This window comes from Oryctolagus cuniculus, chromosome 11, assembly GCF_964237555.1.
Source record: "Oryctolagus cuniculus chromosome 11, mOryCun1.1, whole genome shotgun sequence".
Lineage (NCBI taxonomy): Eukaryota > Metazoa > Chordata > Mammalia > Lagomorpha > Leporidae > Oryctolagus > Oryctolagus cuniculus.
In genome coordinates this window covers 82,568,447-82,588,842 of record NC_091442.1, presented here as the reverse complement: position 1 = coordinate 82,588,842, position 20,396 = coordinate 82,568,447, and the positions used below count along the sequence as shown (strand labels likewise).

The following is a 20,396-nucleotide window of genomic DNA, read 5'->3' as shown; positions in this document are numbered from 1 at the left end:
AGGAGCCCAAGGACTTGGGCCATCTTCCACTGCCATCCCAGGCCATAACAGAGCTGGATCAGAAGAGGAGCACCCAAGACTAGGACTAGCGTCCATATGGAATGCTGGCGCTTCAGGCCAGGGCTTTAACCCACTGCGCCACAGCACTGGTCCCCATATGAGTGATTTTTAACTCAAAATTATGAGTTGCATTCAGGCCATTGGATGTAGCAATGCATGTACTTTTATTTCTTAAAAGTTTTTGTGTTTTTAATCTCTAACTCTCTTCTTCCATGGAAAGAACATGGGATCACCTGACTTCCTGCTGAACTGATTTTTTTTTTTTTTTTAAGATTTTTTAAATTTATTTGAAAGAGTTACAGAGAGGCGGAGAGAGAGAGAGAGATCTTCCATCCACTGGTTCACTCCCCGAATGGCCACAATGGCCAGGGCTGGGCCAATCCAAAACCAAGAGCCAGGAGCTTCTTCTGGGTCTCCCTTGTGGGTACAGGGGCCCCAGGACTTGGACCATCTTCTACTACTCTCCCTGGCTGTAGCAGAGAGCTCGATCAGAAGTGGAGCAGCTGGAACTCAAACCAGCAGTGCCTGTATGGGATGCTGGCACTGCAGGTGGCAGCTTTACCTGCTATGCCACAGAGCCAGCCCCATGAACTGATTTTTGTATGTTCTACTTTATCTCTAATATAAGTAATTTTACTTTAAGGTCTACTTTTTTGGAAAGCTTACTCTTGAATAATCTTTGCATAATATAAACAATGTATTTATGTTTTTTCAGTGTATATATGTTCAACTTTTTTCTAGTTGTTTTGTCTGTAATTGTAGTGTTTTAGTTCATTTTCATTTTATTTAGATACTAATATAATCAGGTATACTGCAAATAACATATCTGCAGTTTTAAATATATAAAGCATTAGCACAAAATACAGGAATATATACCTGTCTTTGCATTATCAGTGATGTGGATGAAATACTTACATATCAGACTTGATGAATCAAGGGTACATGTGGCTATAGAAAAGGTAGTTTAAAAAGAAAGGGAATATAAAATAATACATAAATGATAAAGAAATAAAGGAAGAACAGAGTAGGAAAATAGAATCAGTTTCCATTTTTCTTTTTTTACTGTAAAAAAATTTAGACTTATGCAGAAGTAACAGAATAATGCAATAACCCCACCGAGAAAGGTCTTCCTTTTTTCCGTTGGTTCACCCCCCCAAATGGCCACTATGGCCAGCATGCTGCGCCAATCTGAACCAGGAGCCAGGTGCTTCCTCCTGGTCTCCCATGCGGGTGCAGGCCCAGGCACCTGGGCCATCCTCCACTGCCTTCCCGGGCCACAGCAGAGAGCTGGACTGGAACAGGAGCACTGGGACTAGAACCTGGAGTGCCGGCGCCGCAGGCATAGGATTAGCCAAGTGAGCCACGGCGCCCGCCCAACTCTCATATAATTTAAAAGATAATCCTAAACATTGTTTTATCTAAAAATGTTTCACTATGTATTTTTGTTGTTGATTTTTCAGTACATATTCTAAGAAATAAGGACAACCTCTTAAAAACAGTTACACTTTTAAAAAATAAAAGTAACCATAAGATGTCAAAACATAGAAAAATTATCACAATATCATCACACTTATTAAGTAAGTTAATAAATCTTGACTTTCAAATATCCAGTCAGTTCTAATTTCCATTTGACATACTTTGCCAGAAGTAGTTTATGGTTGTAGCTTTATAATTTGCTAATTTTGTTAGGAAATAAATAACGATTATACATTATGATTAGTTTTCCTTTAAAGTCTTTTTAAGATCAACAAGTTTCTCCTTCCCCTTCATTTTTTTTTCTTAAAATTACTTTTGAAAAACTGGGCTACCACATAGCTGTATTGTATTTGAACACATTTGTCTGTTTTTTATATTTCTGTAAATGCCAGTTGGACATAGGGATTAATCAGATTCTGGATCAGTGCTCTTAGCAAGGAATTTTGTTGCCCTATTAGAGAGTATATAATGTCTGCTTGATTATAACTGATGCCCAGTAACATTTGGGTGATAGTAAAATAAAATGTCTCACACTTGGCATCTTTACATGCTGTAATTCTTATTGCTGAAAATTATCTCATCTCTTTAATAACTCATGTATTAGGTAAATCTGTATTATTATTTAATATTTCTTTCTTTCCCAATTTTATTCAGACCACTTCTTCCCTCAAAAACTCACTTTCTAAAGTGATGCCATTGGCCAGCATCAGAAAGATCCTTCCTCAGATCCACATTGACAATGCTCGTGTCTTTTTTTCAAGCCAGCATTGAGTTGAGTTCAAATCAGCTGTCAAAGCACAGATCTCATTTCCCTTTTTTAGCTGTTTAAACCTATACAGACAACAGACAATAAGAACCAAGGACTCTGTCAAATAAAGGTGGTGTGTAGTTAGGTAGCTCTTTAGTCACTGCTTTCTAGGAACTCTGAGCCTCTGCATTTTTTGTATCCTAGTTCTTAGGTTCTCTAATGAAGTTGTATTGCATAAAAACACAGAATTAATAAAAACAATAACAGTAGCAATAGCATCAATTTCTCCTGTTAATTCACATATCATTTTTGCTAGGTTCCAAAATATAAGTGGTAGGTTATTTACAAAGATTCTAATTGTTGGAACAATTCTGTGAAGTTTGTATCCTTGCTAGAAAATAACTATACTAATAGAAAACTAGGTCTGTCTAGTTGAAAGCCTGTGGTATTTTTATAGTGAACCTAAGTCAAATACTTTGAATGCAAATTTCCCTTATCTTTTGCTTTAACCCTTTAAGGCTTGTTGAGATTTTTCAAGGCTATCTTATATAAACTATTTCCATAATCTTGGACTCTAGACTTTCCACATACTTAAGTCCTTGATTTTCTACTTGATATCTCTAAACTCCCAAGAAATATCCATAGGTACAACCTAAGCATAGTAGCACTGTTGCAGAAATCTTGTCAAGTTCATGGAATCTAGCTTCTCTTAATTAAAATAAAGAACTTGTGCTGCTTTGTTATTGCAGAATAGCTAAATAGTACTTACATTGACTATTATAATATGTGCCATATCATTATAAAGTGACATATTTTCTCTATTTGTCACATTAAGCTTATATATATATAGTATATTTATATTTATATTAGGATAGTATATATATACTATAATACATACTATATATAATATATACTATATATACAGTGTGTGTGTATATATATATATACTATCCTAATATAAATAGGGTAGAAAAACTCCCCCTTATAAATTTTTTATCTAGTTCATGGTTATTTTTCTTAAGAATCATTTTAAATTAGAAAAGTCCTAAAGTTTTTCAATATTAACTGTTTGAAATCTTTACTTTCCTAAAATAAATTGAAAATCTGTTTTAGAGTGACGAAAATGAACAAGAGCAGCAATCAGATACAGAAGAAGGATCTAATAAGAAAGAAACTCAGGTAAATAGCATTACTTTTTATAATGGGAAACATTGGTACTTTTTAAGGATTACTTCTTAATTGTGTTTAATTATGTTTATTCATGCAAAGCAATAATTGTATATAAAGGGGATCAGGGCAGGGGAAGAATTTTTTAGAGGCAATGGAAAAGTTCTTGATCTTTATTGTAATGATGGATTATGGATATATATAACAATTAAATTTTCTCAAATTGCACACTCTAAGTGATAGAGTTTATTTTATACACTTAAACCTTCAGGGTTGAAAGGAAAAAGCAAAAAAGAAAATGGAACCCTTGACCAAAGGAAAATATCCAAAGGATACTCATAAGTAGCTGGAATCCAGAAGGAGTATGCTCAGATTTTATTGGAGGCAGTTATACTAGGTGAAAGATAAACCTCTAACTTTCTTTAAAATTTTGAGAAACTTAGAGTCTCCAAAATACTTTTATTCGTAATCTGCTGCAAAGACATTTTTCCCCTCTATACTGTTGAAGGTATCAGGGCAAGTGTGAATGACTTAATGTTGCATAGCTGGCAAGCAGTGAAAATTCCTTCCCCTTGCCTTTTTTTTTTTTTTTTTTTTAACCTCTTGTATTCTCCAGTTGGGTATACTTTTTTCTTGAAAGAAAAATAAATTTTAAGATACTGAAAAATTATTTTAAAAAGATAATTAAGATAAAATTTTATCACAAATAACTAACTTTATCATAATAGCTTTATTTATTATTTCCAAAAATGAAACTACTGTTGCTTTTATGATTTGCTTTCCTCAAGCTTCTAGATGGTAAAATTTTTAGCAGGTAAAGAATATTAGTAATTAGAATTTAAACTAAGTATAACACCAAAACAAGAAACCATAAAAAAACAATTAACAGATTTGATTATTTAAGTATGTAAACTTGAAATATGGTGGGAAAGACACCCTTACTTAAGTTAGGAGACACATATCTGCTCAGTTTAAAAGTAAATAATCTTAGCCATCTTTTCATTTTTATTTATTTTTTTTGCAAAAATGTATTTATTTGAAAGAGTTACACTGAGAAAGGAGAGGCGGAGAGAGAGAGAGATCCTCCATCCGATGGTTCACTCCCCAATTGGCAGCAATAGCCAGAGCTGTGCCCATCCGAAGCCAGGAGCCAGGAGCTTCTTGAAGTTCTCCCGTGTGGGAACAGGGGCCCAAGGACTTGGGCCATCCTCTTCTGCTTTCCCAGGCCATAGCAGAGAGCTGGATCGGAAGTGGAGCAACCAGGTCTTTAAGAGGCACTTCAGGCCAGGGTGTTAACCCACTGCGTCATAGCGCCGGCCCCTTAACCATCCTTTTAATATTTAAAAGATTAATACTTCAAATTCAGGAAATACATGATTTGGAGCCAGAATAAATAAATTTTACAGATTTTAATAAAAAAATACAGGTAGGCTTTAAGTTTCAGAATGCATTCAATCTTATTAACCAGAGAAATTACTGCTAATACAAAAAATGAAATTGATAAGTTATGTCCATAGAAAAAAATTCCTATATACAGTTTTGGTCTGTAATAAGTTCAGCCAATATTGGAGATAACTTAACAATGCAGTTCAGAAGCCTTAATAAAATGTTCATGATTTTTAGCTTCTACTTCTAGAAGTTTGTACTCAAGCATATAAATGAAGCATGTAAAGGTAAAACTGTTGAAATTTTCATAGCAGCATTGTTTATAAAGCAAAACATTGAAAGCACCCTAAATAGTCACTGGTAGAGTACTAGTTAAATTAAATGTATGTGCAAAAATTAGTATTCTGTATATTCAAATAGATTTGTATATGCAAAAAATGTTAGTTAGCAGTGATGGTTTAGGTGATGGAGGGATGGGGATTTATAGAGGATCTTTTCATACTATAACTTTTATCTGAACTAAACTACGGTTTTCAGAGAAATTTTACAGATATTTTTACTTTGGTTAAAGAATTTTAAAACTTATTGAATGAGGACATTATGATAAGTCTAATAAGCGAGTCACAAAAAAGCAAATCCTGTATTCTGCTTATTCAGTTATCTAAAGTATAGGCAAATTCACAGAAACAGAAAGTAGAATTGTGGTTGCCTGTGTTAGGAGGCGTTGGGGGAGAATTGTTTAATGAGTATAGAGTTTTTCAATTTTGCAAGATAAATGAATTCTAGAGATCTGTTGCACAAAAATATAAATACATTTAACACTACTGAACTGTATGTACAATTAATTATTTAGATACTAAATTTTATGTCTAATATTCTTTAATCACAGTTTTTAAAATTCTTTAAATCAATGATAGCATGATTTTTAAAGACAGAGAATTTCATTGATTTCTGTGACTTGGAGTTTTTATTTTATAAATTTGTCAGTGACTGAAACACAAACTATGAGGTGAAATATGGTATTTTTATTTAATATGTACATATTTTAGTATGTGCATGGATACTTTACTGAATTTAAATAATATATTGAAATTTTAAATTGATTTAATTTTTGTAACCCTAAAGGACAAATCAATAAAATGAAACATTACATTATAAAAAAACAATGCTGCATGCAAGGCCAAAATTTGTTTTGCAAAGGAAATTTACACAGATATTTTAGTTTGAAATAGACTTTAAACAGTCCCATAGAAACTCAGTAATTTTATACTGTGTTCCAAGATAAATATATTAAAACAAAATATCTAAATTTAGGAATTTAACAAACTATTTTTGAATATTTACCTTACAGAAAATTACAGATAAAATTAGTATTTCAGTAAGAAGAGAAAAAGCTAATGACCACTCAAAAAAAACTACTTTGGCTCCCAATGAGACTATTTTATACTATTTATTATTTTACCACTTGGATAAAAAGAGTTACTCTAACGTCAGTGTAGCAGACCACTTGATTGAGGAAGTTAGTCATAATTTCCTTATGCTAATTGCTAACCCTTGAAGGAATATATAACTGGATTTCCAGAGAATAAATTTTAAATGAAAGGTATACATAATTACGCATTAAATATCTTATGTATTATGAGTAAAATAATTACTTTGAAAAAATTCAAAAATAAAAAATTGCTTTGAAATGTCACATAGTAAAATTGACATTTCTTAATGTAAGTATGTATTACTTTCTTCTGCTAAATACTTGTAAGTAATGAATGTGACTCAGTCTGTCTTTTTTTCCCCATTATTAAAAAATATGTGGTAAATTTTAATGGGACAACACAAAAGATACCATAAATTGCCAAAGATACCTTTGTGATAGTATGTATGTCGAAATATATAGTGACTCTATTCTAGAATCTCTTTGTAAATGCAACCACATTAAAGTTTAAGCATGCGTAAGTAAGTTAGTATAATAGGATGAAAACACTATTGCTGTTATTAAATTTATTTGATTGATTAAGTTAATAAGGAATGCTTAAAGATTTAATATGCCTGTGTTTGTTTTTCTCTTCCTTGCTTTATAGACGGATTCCATTTCTAGGTATGTTTAGCCTTTTTTATATTACTGACCCTTTTCTCATTTTTATCTTTGCTAAAATTACATTACTCGGTATTAATGGATGTTTATTGAATTATTTGAGTAATAAGAATCTATAGAAAGTTAGATGGCCTATTTAATATTATTAACTTTCTTTGTTAAAGACTTTACTTTTAGTTCACTAGTCATAGTAAGTCTATAAAAGAAGAAAAATCTTTCCCAAATTTCTACAATGGTAACTTTTCTTAAATTTTCCAGTTACTTCAGTACTGTTTCATTATTAACATCAAGGACTGATGAAACCCACCTTGGGCCAGAATCTTAATTAGGTGTTCAAACTCTTTAGATAAAAGAAAGGGATGAAGATACTTTAAAAAGTGGCATCTAGCTCACTAGCTCATTGTTCATCTTTTCAGATATGTGTTTGAATCTTATCTGCTTACCATTTCTTTTGCCCATGACTGTTAGCCATAGCCTTTTAAGGTCCTAAATAAGTGTTTATATACTGATAACTCTGCTGAATTGAAATGCAGAGACAGCAGAATTTCAGAAAAGGTAACTTGAATTCAGAATCACATTAAGAGAATTCTGATTTACAAACAAGAAGTGTTCTTCCTGTTTAGGACAAATTGCTTATCACTTTGGATATACTATATTTTATTAAATATAAAATGTCACCAATTTTAAGCACCATTATATTAGAAGCCTCTAAAAATTACCAATTAAAGTGTAATGCATTGTCAACTTTAAGTCATGTTCTGATTTCAGAGATGTTAGAAATGAAAAAAAGTATAATTTAAAATTTTCAAAATTATTCATTATTTTGTGAAGCCAGTTTTGACTTTTACCTATGCAAATTAATCACTTTATTAAATATTTGAAGTTAAGTAGTAATAAAATAACTTCACTTATGTATCACAAAAATTGATTAGCTTATAGGTGAGGAAGACTTATATCAAGCTAATACATTTTAGGATGTATGTTAATGTAAGTTGTGAAAGCTTATAATAAAAATTTTGATTTAAACTCATCTTTTGAAGATATGAAACCAGTTCCACATCAGCTAGTGATCGGTATGATTCCTTGCTGGGTCGTTCTGGATCATACAGTTACTTAGAAGAAAGAAAACCTTACAGTAGCAGGCTAGAAAAGGACGACTCGACTGACTTTAAAAAGGTACTTGTGTTATTTAGTTAGATTACATTAAAAGTAAGTTATCTTTTGTGTCATGATATTTATATTTGTATATTATTTTGAAAAACTCATAGCAGAATAAGTATCTTTAGATTATATTACTTTCATTTTCAGTTTTTGGCAAGTAATGGTAAGTAGAATATAAATAACTTTTTTATATGGGGATGGAAAAGTATCAGTGACTTATTCAGAATTAAGTGTCTCAGGCTATTACTGTAGTTGAGCTGGAAAGGGGCATTTCGGTAGGTTGTGTGTGTGTGTGTGTGTGTGTGTGTGTGTTCGCACACATGCACGTTCACTTTTTTTTTTTTTAGGAGACTATAACTGTTTTAGATAACTGAAAAATTTATAGTTCAAGTACTGTTAAAATGGAAGTAATTAAAAGGTAAATCCCACAAGCTCAAACCACCTAGGAATCTGTCATTCTTTCTAATATGAGTTTGAAACAAATGTGATGATGTTTGTTAAAGAAGGAGACAGCTTGAGGTATTTATGCATGTCTCTGGGGTCCTGATGATGATTGAAATTATGTATTTTCTTACAAGTCAGGTAAACAGGAGAAGAAAATGAAGGAGCTATTTTGTATTATGAATAAGATTCTGTTATTTATTTGGTTATAACAAAAGAAAGTGTTGGGACCTGTGGATGGATTTCCTAAGAAAACAAGGCTTTAGCCAAGAACAGAGAGGGTGATTAGTAGTTAACTGGCAAAAATGAGAGAGGGAGAAATGTTCCAGATAGAGTGAACTGAAAGCACATAGACCTGATGGTAAAAATGGTACATGATGCTTTGGAATAAAACTAAATTTTCAGCATGATCAGTAGCATGATTCTGAGACTGCAGTTGATTGTGCACTAGTACCAGAGCATGCAGTTCCTTACAGGCCATTTAAAGGATCTGTATGATAAGACCATTGGGAAGTCATTAAGTGCTTTAGTTTGTTGGGGGTGATGGAATGGTTGGCATATGAAAATCAAGATTTTCATTTTGAAAAGTTAATGGTCATTCCTGTGTATAAAACAGATTAGATGATGGGCAAAATAATTGTGATATTTGAAAATTCTAGAAAAGAGGTTATGGTTACCAGAATTATAATGGAGGTAGTAGAGGTGGATGGGAAAGAAGCAGTAGATTCAAGCAAGTGTTAAGAAAGAAGAAGAAAAAAAAAAAGAAGAAGAAAAAATCCTCAGGACACATCAGTGGAGTGTCTTAGATTTTATCCTGGGATTCGAAATATTTTGAGAAAGCTTTCACTTGCCTTTTAGCTCAGAAGCAACAGAAGTGTAATACTTCATCTCATTTTTGGAAATTCAAGAGGGAGTGATGGTCAAAAAAGTTCAGAGACTCCAAATAAAGATCACAGTGACTGCTCAGTTCCAGTTGTAGTCCCTCTTTATCAGAGAAATGAATCTTTTTACAGGGTACATGAAAAGCCAGGTTTTTCTGTAAAGTCCAAAATTGTAAATGCTGGAACTAATTAAGAATTTATGGAGGACAAAATCACATATACAACAACCTCTACATTGGAACCACAAAACATTAAATATATTATTGTATCCCTTACAGCTCATATATTATATGATCTTTCTGTTTTAATAAATTTTCATAAAGTATTAGAAGAGCAGAAAAATAACTTGTTCCTTCCCTCTAATTTTTATAGCTTTATGAACAAATTCTAGCTGAAAATGAAAAACTGAAGGCACAGCTACATGATACAAATATGGAATTAACAGATCTTAAATTACAATTGGAAAAAGCCACCCAGGTTTGTAGCTTTATTCTTTCTGTTACTCTCAAGGTAATAACTGTTTTATTATATAAAGCGTTCAGTGAAATTTTCTCTAATGTCAGTTGTAAATAGAAGTTTGGTTGCTGATAAAAGTTTATTAGTAAAAAAGAATCATGATAATGCAGTTACTGATAACTTTACTTTTTTCTAGAGTAAATTAAGAATACAAAAAAAATATGGGGGTTAGCGCTGTGGTATAGTGGGTAAAGCTGCCGCCTTAAGTGCCAGAATCCCATATGGGCACCAGTTCAAGTCCCGGCTGCTCCACTTCTGATCCAGCTCTCTGCAATGGCCTGGGAAAGCAGTAGAAGATGGCCTAAGTCCTTGGGCCCCCGCACCCATTTGGGAGACCTGGAAGAAGCTCCTGGCTTCAGATCAGCACAGCTCCAGCCATTGCAGCCATCTGAGGAGTGAACCAGTGGATGAAAGTCCTCTCTCTCTCTGCCACTGCCTCTCTATAACTCTGCCTTTGAAATAAATAAAAATCTTTAAAAAAAATACAAAATATGTAAAAGTTAAGAATATAGAAGTCAAAACTTTTTAAACTTTTTATACCTATTTTACAGTACATGAAGGATTTTTTTTAAGATTTTATTTATTTATTTGAAAGGCAGAGTTACATAGAGAGAGGGAGAGAAAGAGAGAGGTCTTCTTTTTACTGGTTCACTCCCCAAATGTCCACAACAGCTGGAGCTGGACCATTCCAAAGCCAACAACGAGGAGCTTCATTCCCATCTGCCATGTGGGTGCAGGAACGCAAGCACTTGGGCCATCCTACGCCACTTTCCCAGGCACATTAGTAGGGAGCTTGATTGGAAGTGGAGCAGCCAGGATGTGAACTGGTGACACAGGCAGTGGCTTTACCCACTATAACAGCCCCACATGAAGGATTTAAATGCATATTTCCAGCATATCAAATGTGCTAAAGCATTGAAAGCATTATGATCTTTTAAAACCATAAACATTTCTTGCAATAATGTTTACGTATGATTATCTCCTGTTTGTTCAAGTAAAGGTGATTTGATTATAATAGTGTTAAAAGAAGATAATTTTAATCTTAACTCCATTTATAACTTCCTTCTATGTAGCAAACTAGAGAGCACAATTTTTTTTAAATATTGTATTTATTTATTTGAGAGGTAGAGTTATAGAGAGAGAGGGAAAAGACAGAGAGAAAGGTCTTTCATCCACTGGTTCACTCTCCAAATGGCGGCAACAGCTGGAGCTGAGCCAATCCGAAGGCAGGATCCAGGAGCTTCTTCAGGTTCTCTCACGCAGGTACAGGGACCTAAGTACTTGGGCCATCTTCCATTGCTTTCCTAGGCCAAAAGCAGAGAGCTGGATTGAAAGAGAAGCAACCAGGACATGAACCGGCGTCCACATGGGATACCAACAGCATAGGCAAAGGCTTAGCCTGCTATGCCACAGCACCGGCCAGAGAGCACAATTTTAAACAACAAAATTGGAATAGCCAAACAAAACTCAAAACTTTATACATATGATCTATAGTTTGTGTGATCTCAGAACTGTTTTCCAACCTCATTTTCTGTTTAACACCAATTCTGGGCGACATTAATAGGCATATCTTGTCCTCTTTCTTCTTCAAAAAGATTTGTGACCAGTGAAATGTACACATCTTAAAGATTATACATGTCTAAATATGTAAAAGCTCTAAAGATACTGTAATTTTTAAGAGAACAAGGTTAACATGGGACTTGCTAGCATTTTACAGCACAATTTCTATTCAGCTTGAAAGCATTGATCCAAAATGACGTATCCAGTTCTATAAATGGGACTATACACTTTTTTTGGTCAGTCTTCTACACTCACCTTTTTCTTTTTAAAAATTCACTCTCTATTTTGAGCTTGTTACCAGATCATTTTTTCTTTTATTAACCACTGTTGTGTTGTAAAGTATTTATCTTGCACAGTAGATGCTGTGTTAAAAGTTCAAAGAATCAGGATAACCTTATGAGGTTGAAAAGACTTAGATTCCTTTAGCTGGTGAGAGTTTGCTCTAAATATACACAGAAGAGTAAAATTTAGCAGAACAAGAACATGTTGCACCGTGTCATAAAAACTTCATATGTTGTAAAAACTACTGACTTCCACTCAGGCTTCATGATAAACTGGAACATTATCATCCTTGAGGTTCCACAGGTAACTTAAAATGAGATTCCATACATGGAAGTTTCATAACATGATCACTGAACATAATTGCAGCTCTCAAAATTTGGTCATGTTTTCTAAGTGTGATGTCCAGTTCTGTGATAGTGTTCTGTCATGATGACTCAGCTAGTCTCTGTCTCCACTACTTACTGCCTTTGTGTTTCCTTTGCCAACCTTATTGTTGTCTAATTCATCCTTTATGTCTCTCATTCAAACCCTGCAAAGAGAGGGGAGTTGAAGATTCAGCCATTTACTAGCCAGGATAGAGCCCCTTGTTTGTGCTCACGATCCTGTTACCTGAATGTGGTCCTGCTTGTATGTCACTTGATAACCTACAGAAAGCTTTCTGTGGGTCAAGTACCAATTTTTGAGAAACAAGTAAGACAGCCTCTGCTTTGTCAGTCACTCTGAATATCATATCCATAATGCTGAATTTATAATGAGAAGGATATTTCATAAAAATAAAACTGGTGAATATTAAACTTTTGAAATCTAGTTTGAAGAGCATTTATCCTGAGCAGTTAAATCTGTGAATTCTCCCACCTGATTTTTTACTTTTTTAGCATTAATTGCTTCCATAATTATTCATAAATATATATAACAGTAGCAGTTTTGATAGTTGCATAGGATTTTTTTCAAGGAAAAATTCATCCTGTTAAGAATTAGTCTTGAAGTTTGAATCTGTTTGATAGTATTTAACTGCAAGAGCCTGTAATTCTTGAAACCTGCTTTAGCCCAGCTACCATCCTTACTGTATAGTATCCAAGAGAAGAAAATACACCAAGTTCACCAGACTTACTAATTATGATTTTCATAACCTTGAGTAGAATGTATAACAAAAATATTAAACTAAATAAAATTATTGACTAGTCTGAAATTGATTTTTTTACCTGTGAAATTAGCAAACAAATCATAAAATTGCTAAAATACTCTTATTTTAGAAAACTCTCCAGGAGAATACTCTTTTTCCCATCTAACATTTGTTGACTTATATGTGATGGCATTGCTCTAGCTGCTTCTATTCCTAATCCAGTTTCCTGCTGATGCACCTGGTGGGAGATGGGGGAGGAGGGGGGAGCAGCAGATGATAGCCCAAATACTTTGGTTCCTGCCACCCACTTGGGAAACCTAAATGGAATTCCTGGCTCTTGGCTTCAACCTGGCCTCCCATTATTTCTCCCCCTCCTCCTTTCCCTGTCCTTCTCACTTTGCCTTTCAAATAGGTAAAAAAAATGAATCTCTTAAAAAAAAAAACTTTAGGTAACTTGTTTACAACTGCTAATGATACTAAAATGTGAATGCTGAAAGGGTTGGCAAAAAAAAATTATGTAAAGAAATATTTCTAGATTAAACAGTGAAATTTTGCTTAGTAGATGAAGAAACATATTTCATAGTGAGTAGCCACAAAATAGTTCTCTTGCTAAAGATGTCAAAAGCTATTGTTAATAAATTAGTAAAACTGGATATTCAGCAAATTGGTTTTTGAGGAAGAGTCATTTAATGGGTTCATTTCAGCAAATTAACCAGAAATCCCAAGGGAGGTGTTTGTACAAAGGTCAGTATAAATAAGATTCAAGATACCACATGTTTTTAACTGGACCTCAGCTGAATATCTAGATACTGAACTCTCAAATATAGGATCTAACATGTAACTTAAAACCCCAGGGGCTTTCCCACCCTCCTAAGCCAGACTTAGATCTCAGGATTTTATCAACTTTGAATTAATACAGAAAGCAGATAAAATGAGAGAACCGAGCGTACACAGGGAAGAAAGCTGTAAAGCTAGAATTTCATAGAAGTGAACCTTCTTGCTGATTCTGGATCACAGATGATTGGAACAGAAAACTCCAAGAGTGAGCCAAGATTAAGATAGCTTTAGGAGACAACAAAAAAGCCAATGTACTGCTCTTGGCTACATAGATTCAAAATCACTCAACTTGGTAACAAATACATTTCTTATTAGCCATTCCCAGTGCTGCAAGAAAGGGGAGAACTTGAGCATCTGATGGAAAACTCAGATGTTTTTGTTCCACAGTACTCACCTATCTTCACCACCAACTAAACTGAAAAATACCTGGGGAAAAGTGAGACCATAAAATGAGAGCTGTGAGACCATTCTATTTATTTAATTATTTATTTATTTATTTATTTATTTGACAGGCAGAGTTAGACAGTGAGAGAGAGAAAGGTCTTCCTTCCGTTGGTTCACCCCACAAATGGCCACTACGGCCAGAGCTGTGCCAATCCGAAGCCAGGAGCCAGATGCTTCCTCCTGGTCTCCCATGCGGGTGCAGGGCCCAAGCACTTGGGCCATCCTCCACTGCCTTCCAGGGCCACAGCAGAGAGCTGGACTGGAAGAGGAGCAACCAGGACAGAATCCAGCGTCCCAACTGGGACTAGAACCAGGGTGCCGGTGCCACAGGCGGAGGATTAGCCAAGTGAGCCGCAGCGCCAGTTGAGATCATTCTATTTCTAAACATTCCTTATACTTTTTATTTCAATGTAAATCCTGTTTTCTCTTTTCTGTCCTCATACTTGTGTATTGCTCTTTATGAATGTTATGATTTGTTTTAATACCCTTAAGAGTTTCCACAGAGACTGGCCTTGTGGTACATTTGGTTAAGGTGCTGTTTGAGACACTCACATCCCGTATAGGAGTGCTTGGAATCTACCTGGGATCTAGTCCCACCTCAGCTTCTTACTAATGCAGCAGATGATGGCTCAGATACTTGAGCCTCTGCCACCCATGTGGGAGATCTGGGTGCAGTCAGGTTCCTAGCTTCAGCTTAACCTCAGTCCTGGCTGTTGTGGTCATTTGGGGAAATGAACCGGCAATGTCACTCCACCTTTCAAATAAATAAAAATGAATTTTTTAGAAGTTACTATGGTTCCTCCCACCCCCAATCTTTATTGCACTTAAATCCCTTTTATACTTTGATGCTTTGTTGCAGAGACAAGAAAGGTTTGCAGATAGGTCACTATTGGAAATGGAAAAAAGGGTAAGTATCCATCTTACTGAATAAGTTATTGTTTTTCCCCTTTAGTGTTTTTTTAGAAGCAGTGGTAGGTTTTTTTGTTTTCTGTTTTCTTGTTCTTATGATTATAGTTTCAATTGTTTTAAATCATTACTTATTTAATGAATTTGTTACATAATTTCACTTCTTTATAAAGTTCTATGGAATATCTCCAGATATCAAATGGCCTTAAATAAAATTTATTATTCTTGTAAGGAGTTTTTAAAAATACTATCTTGCTTTGATTCTTAAATGTACACATTGTGTTAGTAAATCTGATACTTTTGGAATGCCATTTATCTCACTTTGACTTTCAGTAGTTATATACCAAAAACATTTTAATCATATATACATTTATTTCTTGAAATAAAAATTTTAAATCTGAAGTCATCAAATTTTCAAACTTCTTTAAAATTTAGATTAATATTTTAATATTGAGTATTGAATAGGGTTTTTTAATTGATTACAAGAAATTTTTTATGTCAGTTTAAGTTCTTCTGCAATTTTGTATTGGCCGTGATAATGTTCACTTGTATTTCTCTCCACTTACTATTATTGCTCAGGGACCTGGAAGTTGCCACAGGAGTAACTCAACAAGTTTAGGCTGAGCAGTTGAAAATGTTTAACTGCTCTAACAGCACAGGAGAAGTACTTTAAGAGTATCTGTAATGCAGCTAAGTGGCTAGACTTGTGAGGTTTCGACCAGAGAAGAAATTACATTGGGTAGCTATGATCTAGGTTAAAGAATAATTAATCAGGAGTAGTTAATCTAAAAACATTTTTCTTCCATTCTGTTCTTAAAATAATCAGTTTGCCTTTTTCACCCAAAAAAAGAAGTGGTAAAAAATACAGAATGATACAGAATGGAAAAATACTGTCTTTTAATGTCCTATGTATTCTACTATCCCATGCAATAGATACCATTATGATTTCAGCAAGTGTTAAAAATTAGTATTCCAAGCCATTTTTTAAAAATGTATGTAACTAATAATTACTAAAAATATAGAACCATTTATTAAATTTAATGCTAATTATTATATGCTATTATGTAATTGTTACTGACATCTCCAAGATATACAAAAATAGTAAAAATCTCTGGTATCATAAATGAAAGAAAATAAAATATATTCAATCACATTTATTTTTGAGACACAATCACATTTTTAAATTTTTATATTTTTCTTATGAAAGTATGTTTATTGCAAAAATTTTAGCAAGTGAAGCGAATATAAAATCATCTGTATCTGTCACATAGAGATAACTGATATTTTGCTACATTTCCTTTTTTCCGAGGCTTAATACACCACACACAATACACATAGATTTGTATTCTGACGTTCTCAGCTGACCTTTTTCTGCTTGTCAAATGCAGAAAAATCACAAAGTAGCTGAACTACTCTCAATTTCCTAGTCATTGATAACTAGTATTAATAATAACTGCTAACAGCATTCTCTGTATATCAGGCATACACTTGGCCTGTGCATTTTCTCTTACCTGTTCTTTTTAATGTTAATAAGTTTATTTGTCCAACACAAGAAATTAGCTACAGTTTTACAGTTCTCAGTTTCATTGAGCCAATAGGATGAGGCAATTGAGTATAGTGTTCTTGTATTGCCTTACCACGAAGTTAAAATCTTGAATGCTCCCAAAACAGTTGAGGCTCATAGGGGAAAGAAGAAATGTTTTGTTTCTGCTCTTTCACAAAGTTGTGATAATCAAATATGACACTCTGTGTGGTATCATTTTGAGAAGTACAGTGGCTTTGTATGAATTTGTCACGACTATGTTTTTAACTAAAAGTTTTTTTTATAGAAAATAACATTTTGTCTATATAATAATGTTTAAGCATGCTAATATTAGAGTAACATGGTACTTATAAGACTATCAGTTGGATTCCATCTATTTTATAAAATCATATACCCTGAAAACATTGACTTTTACAGTAAATGTACTGCTTTACTAAATATCTACATTAATTATTAATCTGGGAAAGAATGTCTTGGAAATAGTTTCAGTGTGATTAAACTAAATGTAAATGGTTTGTATCTGAAAGGTGACCGGCAAGAGTCAGTATCTTCTGGGCGGTATGACCTAACCAGTTTTACAGCTGATCATTTACTGCTGCTTGCTTTTTTGCATAACACTCTAGGATGCTTATCATTTAAGAGAAAATAAAACAGTACACTGCAGTAATGTATTGTATGTTGGCTTTGCCTGTCACTCTTTGAAATGAGTTTAAAATAAATGCCACAGTTGCTTCTCCATTAGATTCACCGCATTAATGCTACACACAGTGTCAAACTAAGTACAAAGCTGTAAAGTCAATTAGAAAAATAATGGCTAGTAAACAGTGTGGGTGGAGGAATTGAGCTTCTCTTAGAATCTTTTCAAATTGTAAAGTACACATTTTAGGCATGTTCGCTTCATGCTTTTCTGCTTCTATCACTGTAGTATAATTGCATCTTTGTGTGAGTTGTTTTTTTTTTCTTTTCTATACAATCTTTAGTCTTGAGACTTGGTTTACTCTATCCTGAGTATTATGTGATCAAAAAGAAATACTTTGAACTCATTATGTAGCCTCTTACCAGAAAGTCAAGCTTTAATTTAAAAGCTTATAAAAATAAAAATAAAGGTATTCACATTTATTATGCTCAAATTTTGGAAAGCTCTTTACACATCACTGACATCACATCTTTCTCTACACTGCTCCTGATTTGATCTTTAATTTTATTTCACAATATAGAGAATACTTAAGAATTTAATAATTATATAACTAATATTGGAACCTTAAATTGATCTAGGAACGAAGAGCTCTAGAAAGAAGAATATCTGAAATGGAAGAAGAGCTTAAAGTAAGTAAGCAGTGCATTTTATGAACTTAAATTTCAAAATAACTACTATAAATATTGTTTACATTAATTGTTGTCAAAGCGGGTTACCCAAATTATTAGCTGTCTATATCTTGTACTTCTCTTTCTTCCTAAATCCAGGTGTTAGTGAACTAGAAGAGGATTTAAAACCTAAATCATTTTGATAATCAATATGAGTAGTACTTTTGATGTTCAAGTATAGAAAAATTAGATGGTAATGATTATAAGATATAGAATTTATATTTATTCCCATTTCTATCTACTCTTATATTTAAATGGTAGAGGGGGCATAATATGTTCTACTTTGAAAGTAAAAGATGTTAGAAGAGTAGATAGGCAGAACTGTATTTTATCTAATTCTGCATTCCTGTGGAAATAATTACTTGTTCTGAATGCTGAACACTATTTGCAGTAAAAAAAAAAAAAAAAGTAATTACCTCTCATCACATTTTTTGCCTGAATTACCTTTATTGCATTTTATGAATTAACTAATGCATAGAAAATTATGCCCATGAACTTAGAAGTTCAAGATTTTTATGTATTATTGCTGAGTTGTTTATTAGTAAAGCATTCTGATTCAATAGCTTTCAAGATTGGAGACAAAACTGTTGGATTTTGCTTGTATTGTTTACTTTGAAATGAAATTTTAAGAATATATTACTTACAGTTCTGAATCTTTTGGGTTATTTTTTAAAGATTTAATTTTTTCCTTCTTATATTCATTACTATATTCTTACTGTACTCTTATCCATTTTCTTATTTTTTGTTCCTGTTTCTTTATGTTCTGATTCCTGCAGAACCTGCAACAAATAAAGCAAATTCAAACTCTGAGAAAGTTAAATGAGCAACTGCTGACTGAGAATAGGGCCTTGACAAGAGTGGTAGCCAAGCACTCAGGGTTCTGTAGGCAACTGCAGTCTGTGAACCTATAATTTATAGTTCATCATTCCTTCTTGCTAGAGCCAGGCAGGTGTTTTTATATTAGTAAGTGTGTTTTTTATGAGTAAGAGCTTACTTTTACAAATTAATGCCATTGTGTCTGAAACTTATCATGTAACTCCCATTGTGCATGGCTTCTCAGAATGTTAGAAAGTTTCACTAATTATATATTGCAGCTAATAAAATACAATAAAGTTAGGAAATGACTTAAGAAATTTAAGACTTACCTGCATTCGTGTAAAGCTTGTGCACATTTTTAGCTCTACAAATACTGTAGATATCAAAATATAGCTAATTTGTACAGTTCTTTACTAAGAAGAAAATGGAACATAAACAGTGTAGCATTTTATATTATTTTTGAAACTGAAGATTAAGCACACTTTATCTCTTTTTCAAAATAATGCCCTTTTCAGTCAGAAAAATTTTAGTTTATATTCATTTAGTTCTATATTAGAGATACCCTAACAGGCAAATTTCAGGTTATTTTATCCAAACATTCTGAAAAAGGTTGATTGTATCCAGATAAAATTAAACGCTAAAAGATCTTGCTTATGATAATTCTGCAAGTAAGAATTTTTACTTTTATCTAATTAGGTCATCTAGTACATTTCTGAAAACTGAGGAGGAAGGACCAAATATTTTGGAAGCAATAGTTTAAAGTCCAAAATAATCTATTCCATTTTTTAGTGAAGCTGGTAGAACACTTGAAATTTTAATCATTCTTGGTAGAAAATTCAGTTAACTTGTAAATTTCTACCCTATCCTTTAAATTATCTGTAAAACCACAGGAAATTGAGTTGATTTGTTTATAAAATATGAGAGTACGCTTTTCTGTTTGTTTTAAATATTAGTTATTTTCTGTGTTAGGATATTTTTGTAGATAAAGACTTAATATTTAAGGTTAAAAATTATCTTTTTTTATTTGAAAGTCTGTATTTACAGAGATAGGAGGGACAGAGAGAGAGAGAGAGGTCTTCCATCTGATGGTTCACTCCCCAGATGGCCGCAACGGCTGGAGCTGCGCCAATCCAAAGCCAGGAACCAAGAGCCTCTTCGAGGTCTCCCAAGTGGGTGCAGGGGCCCAACGAGTTAGGCCATCCTCTATTGCTTTCCCAGGCCATAGCAGAAAGCTGGATCAGAAGTGGAGCAGCTGGGTCTTGAACCAGTGCCCATATGGGATGTCAGCGCTTTAGGCCAGGGCATTAACCTGCTGTGCCACAGCACTGGCACCAGCAGTAGTTGCTTATTGGCACCTATCTTGGAACACACATGGTATATACTAGGTACTTAAATTTAGGTCTTATAGGTGAATATCTAACAATTTGGACAAGTAACAAAAGTATGATGGTTTATATAAAGCAAAATGCTTTTTAGGAACAATAAAGGAACTCCTTTTTAAGAGTCTATCTTAACAAAACAGCTTTGTTTCTTGGCCACTAATATGGTGTGCTTCTAAGTCAAATTCAACTGATTTTTGTAAATTTTAATGG

At 33.4% G+C, this 20,396-nt stretch overlaps 1 protein-coding gene across 7 annotated transcripts in view; it reads left to right on the top strand.

Annotated features, from left to right (window-relative positions):
• The window catches only part of PPP1R12A (protein phosphatase 1 regulatory subunit 12A), a 151,516-nt gene that overhangs the window by 128,712 nt on the left and 2,408 nt on the right, over positions 1-20,396 (top strand). For 6 of the 7 annotated variants that reach the window (XM_002711361.5, XM_008256843.4, XM_002711360.5 and 3 more), the window contains 6 exons: positions 3,398-3,463; positions 6,916-6,932; positions 7,970-8,105; positions 9,785-9,889; positions 15,034-15,081; positions 17,899-17,949. In XM_002711361.5, coding sequence (XP_002711407.1) covers positions 3,398-3,463; positions 6,916-6,932; positions 7,970-8,105; positions 9,785-9,889; positions 15,034-15,081; positions 17,899-17,949 — 423 coding nt within the window. Of the gene's footprint in view, positions 1-3,397; positions 3,464-6,915; positions 6,933-7,969; positions 8,106-9,784; positions 9,890-15,033; positions 15,082-17,150; positions 17,182-17,898; positions 17,950-20,396 lie in introns of all 7 variants that reach the window. The other variant, XM_017341997.3, reaches the window with a different exon arrangement.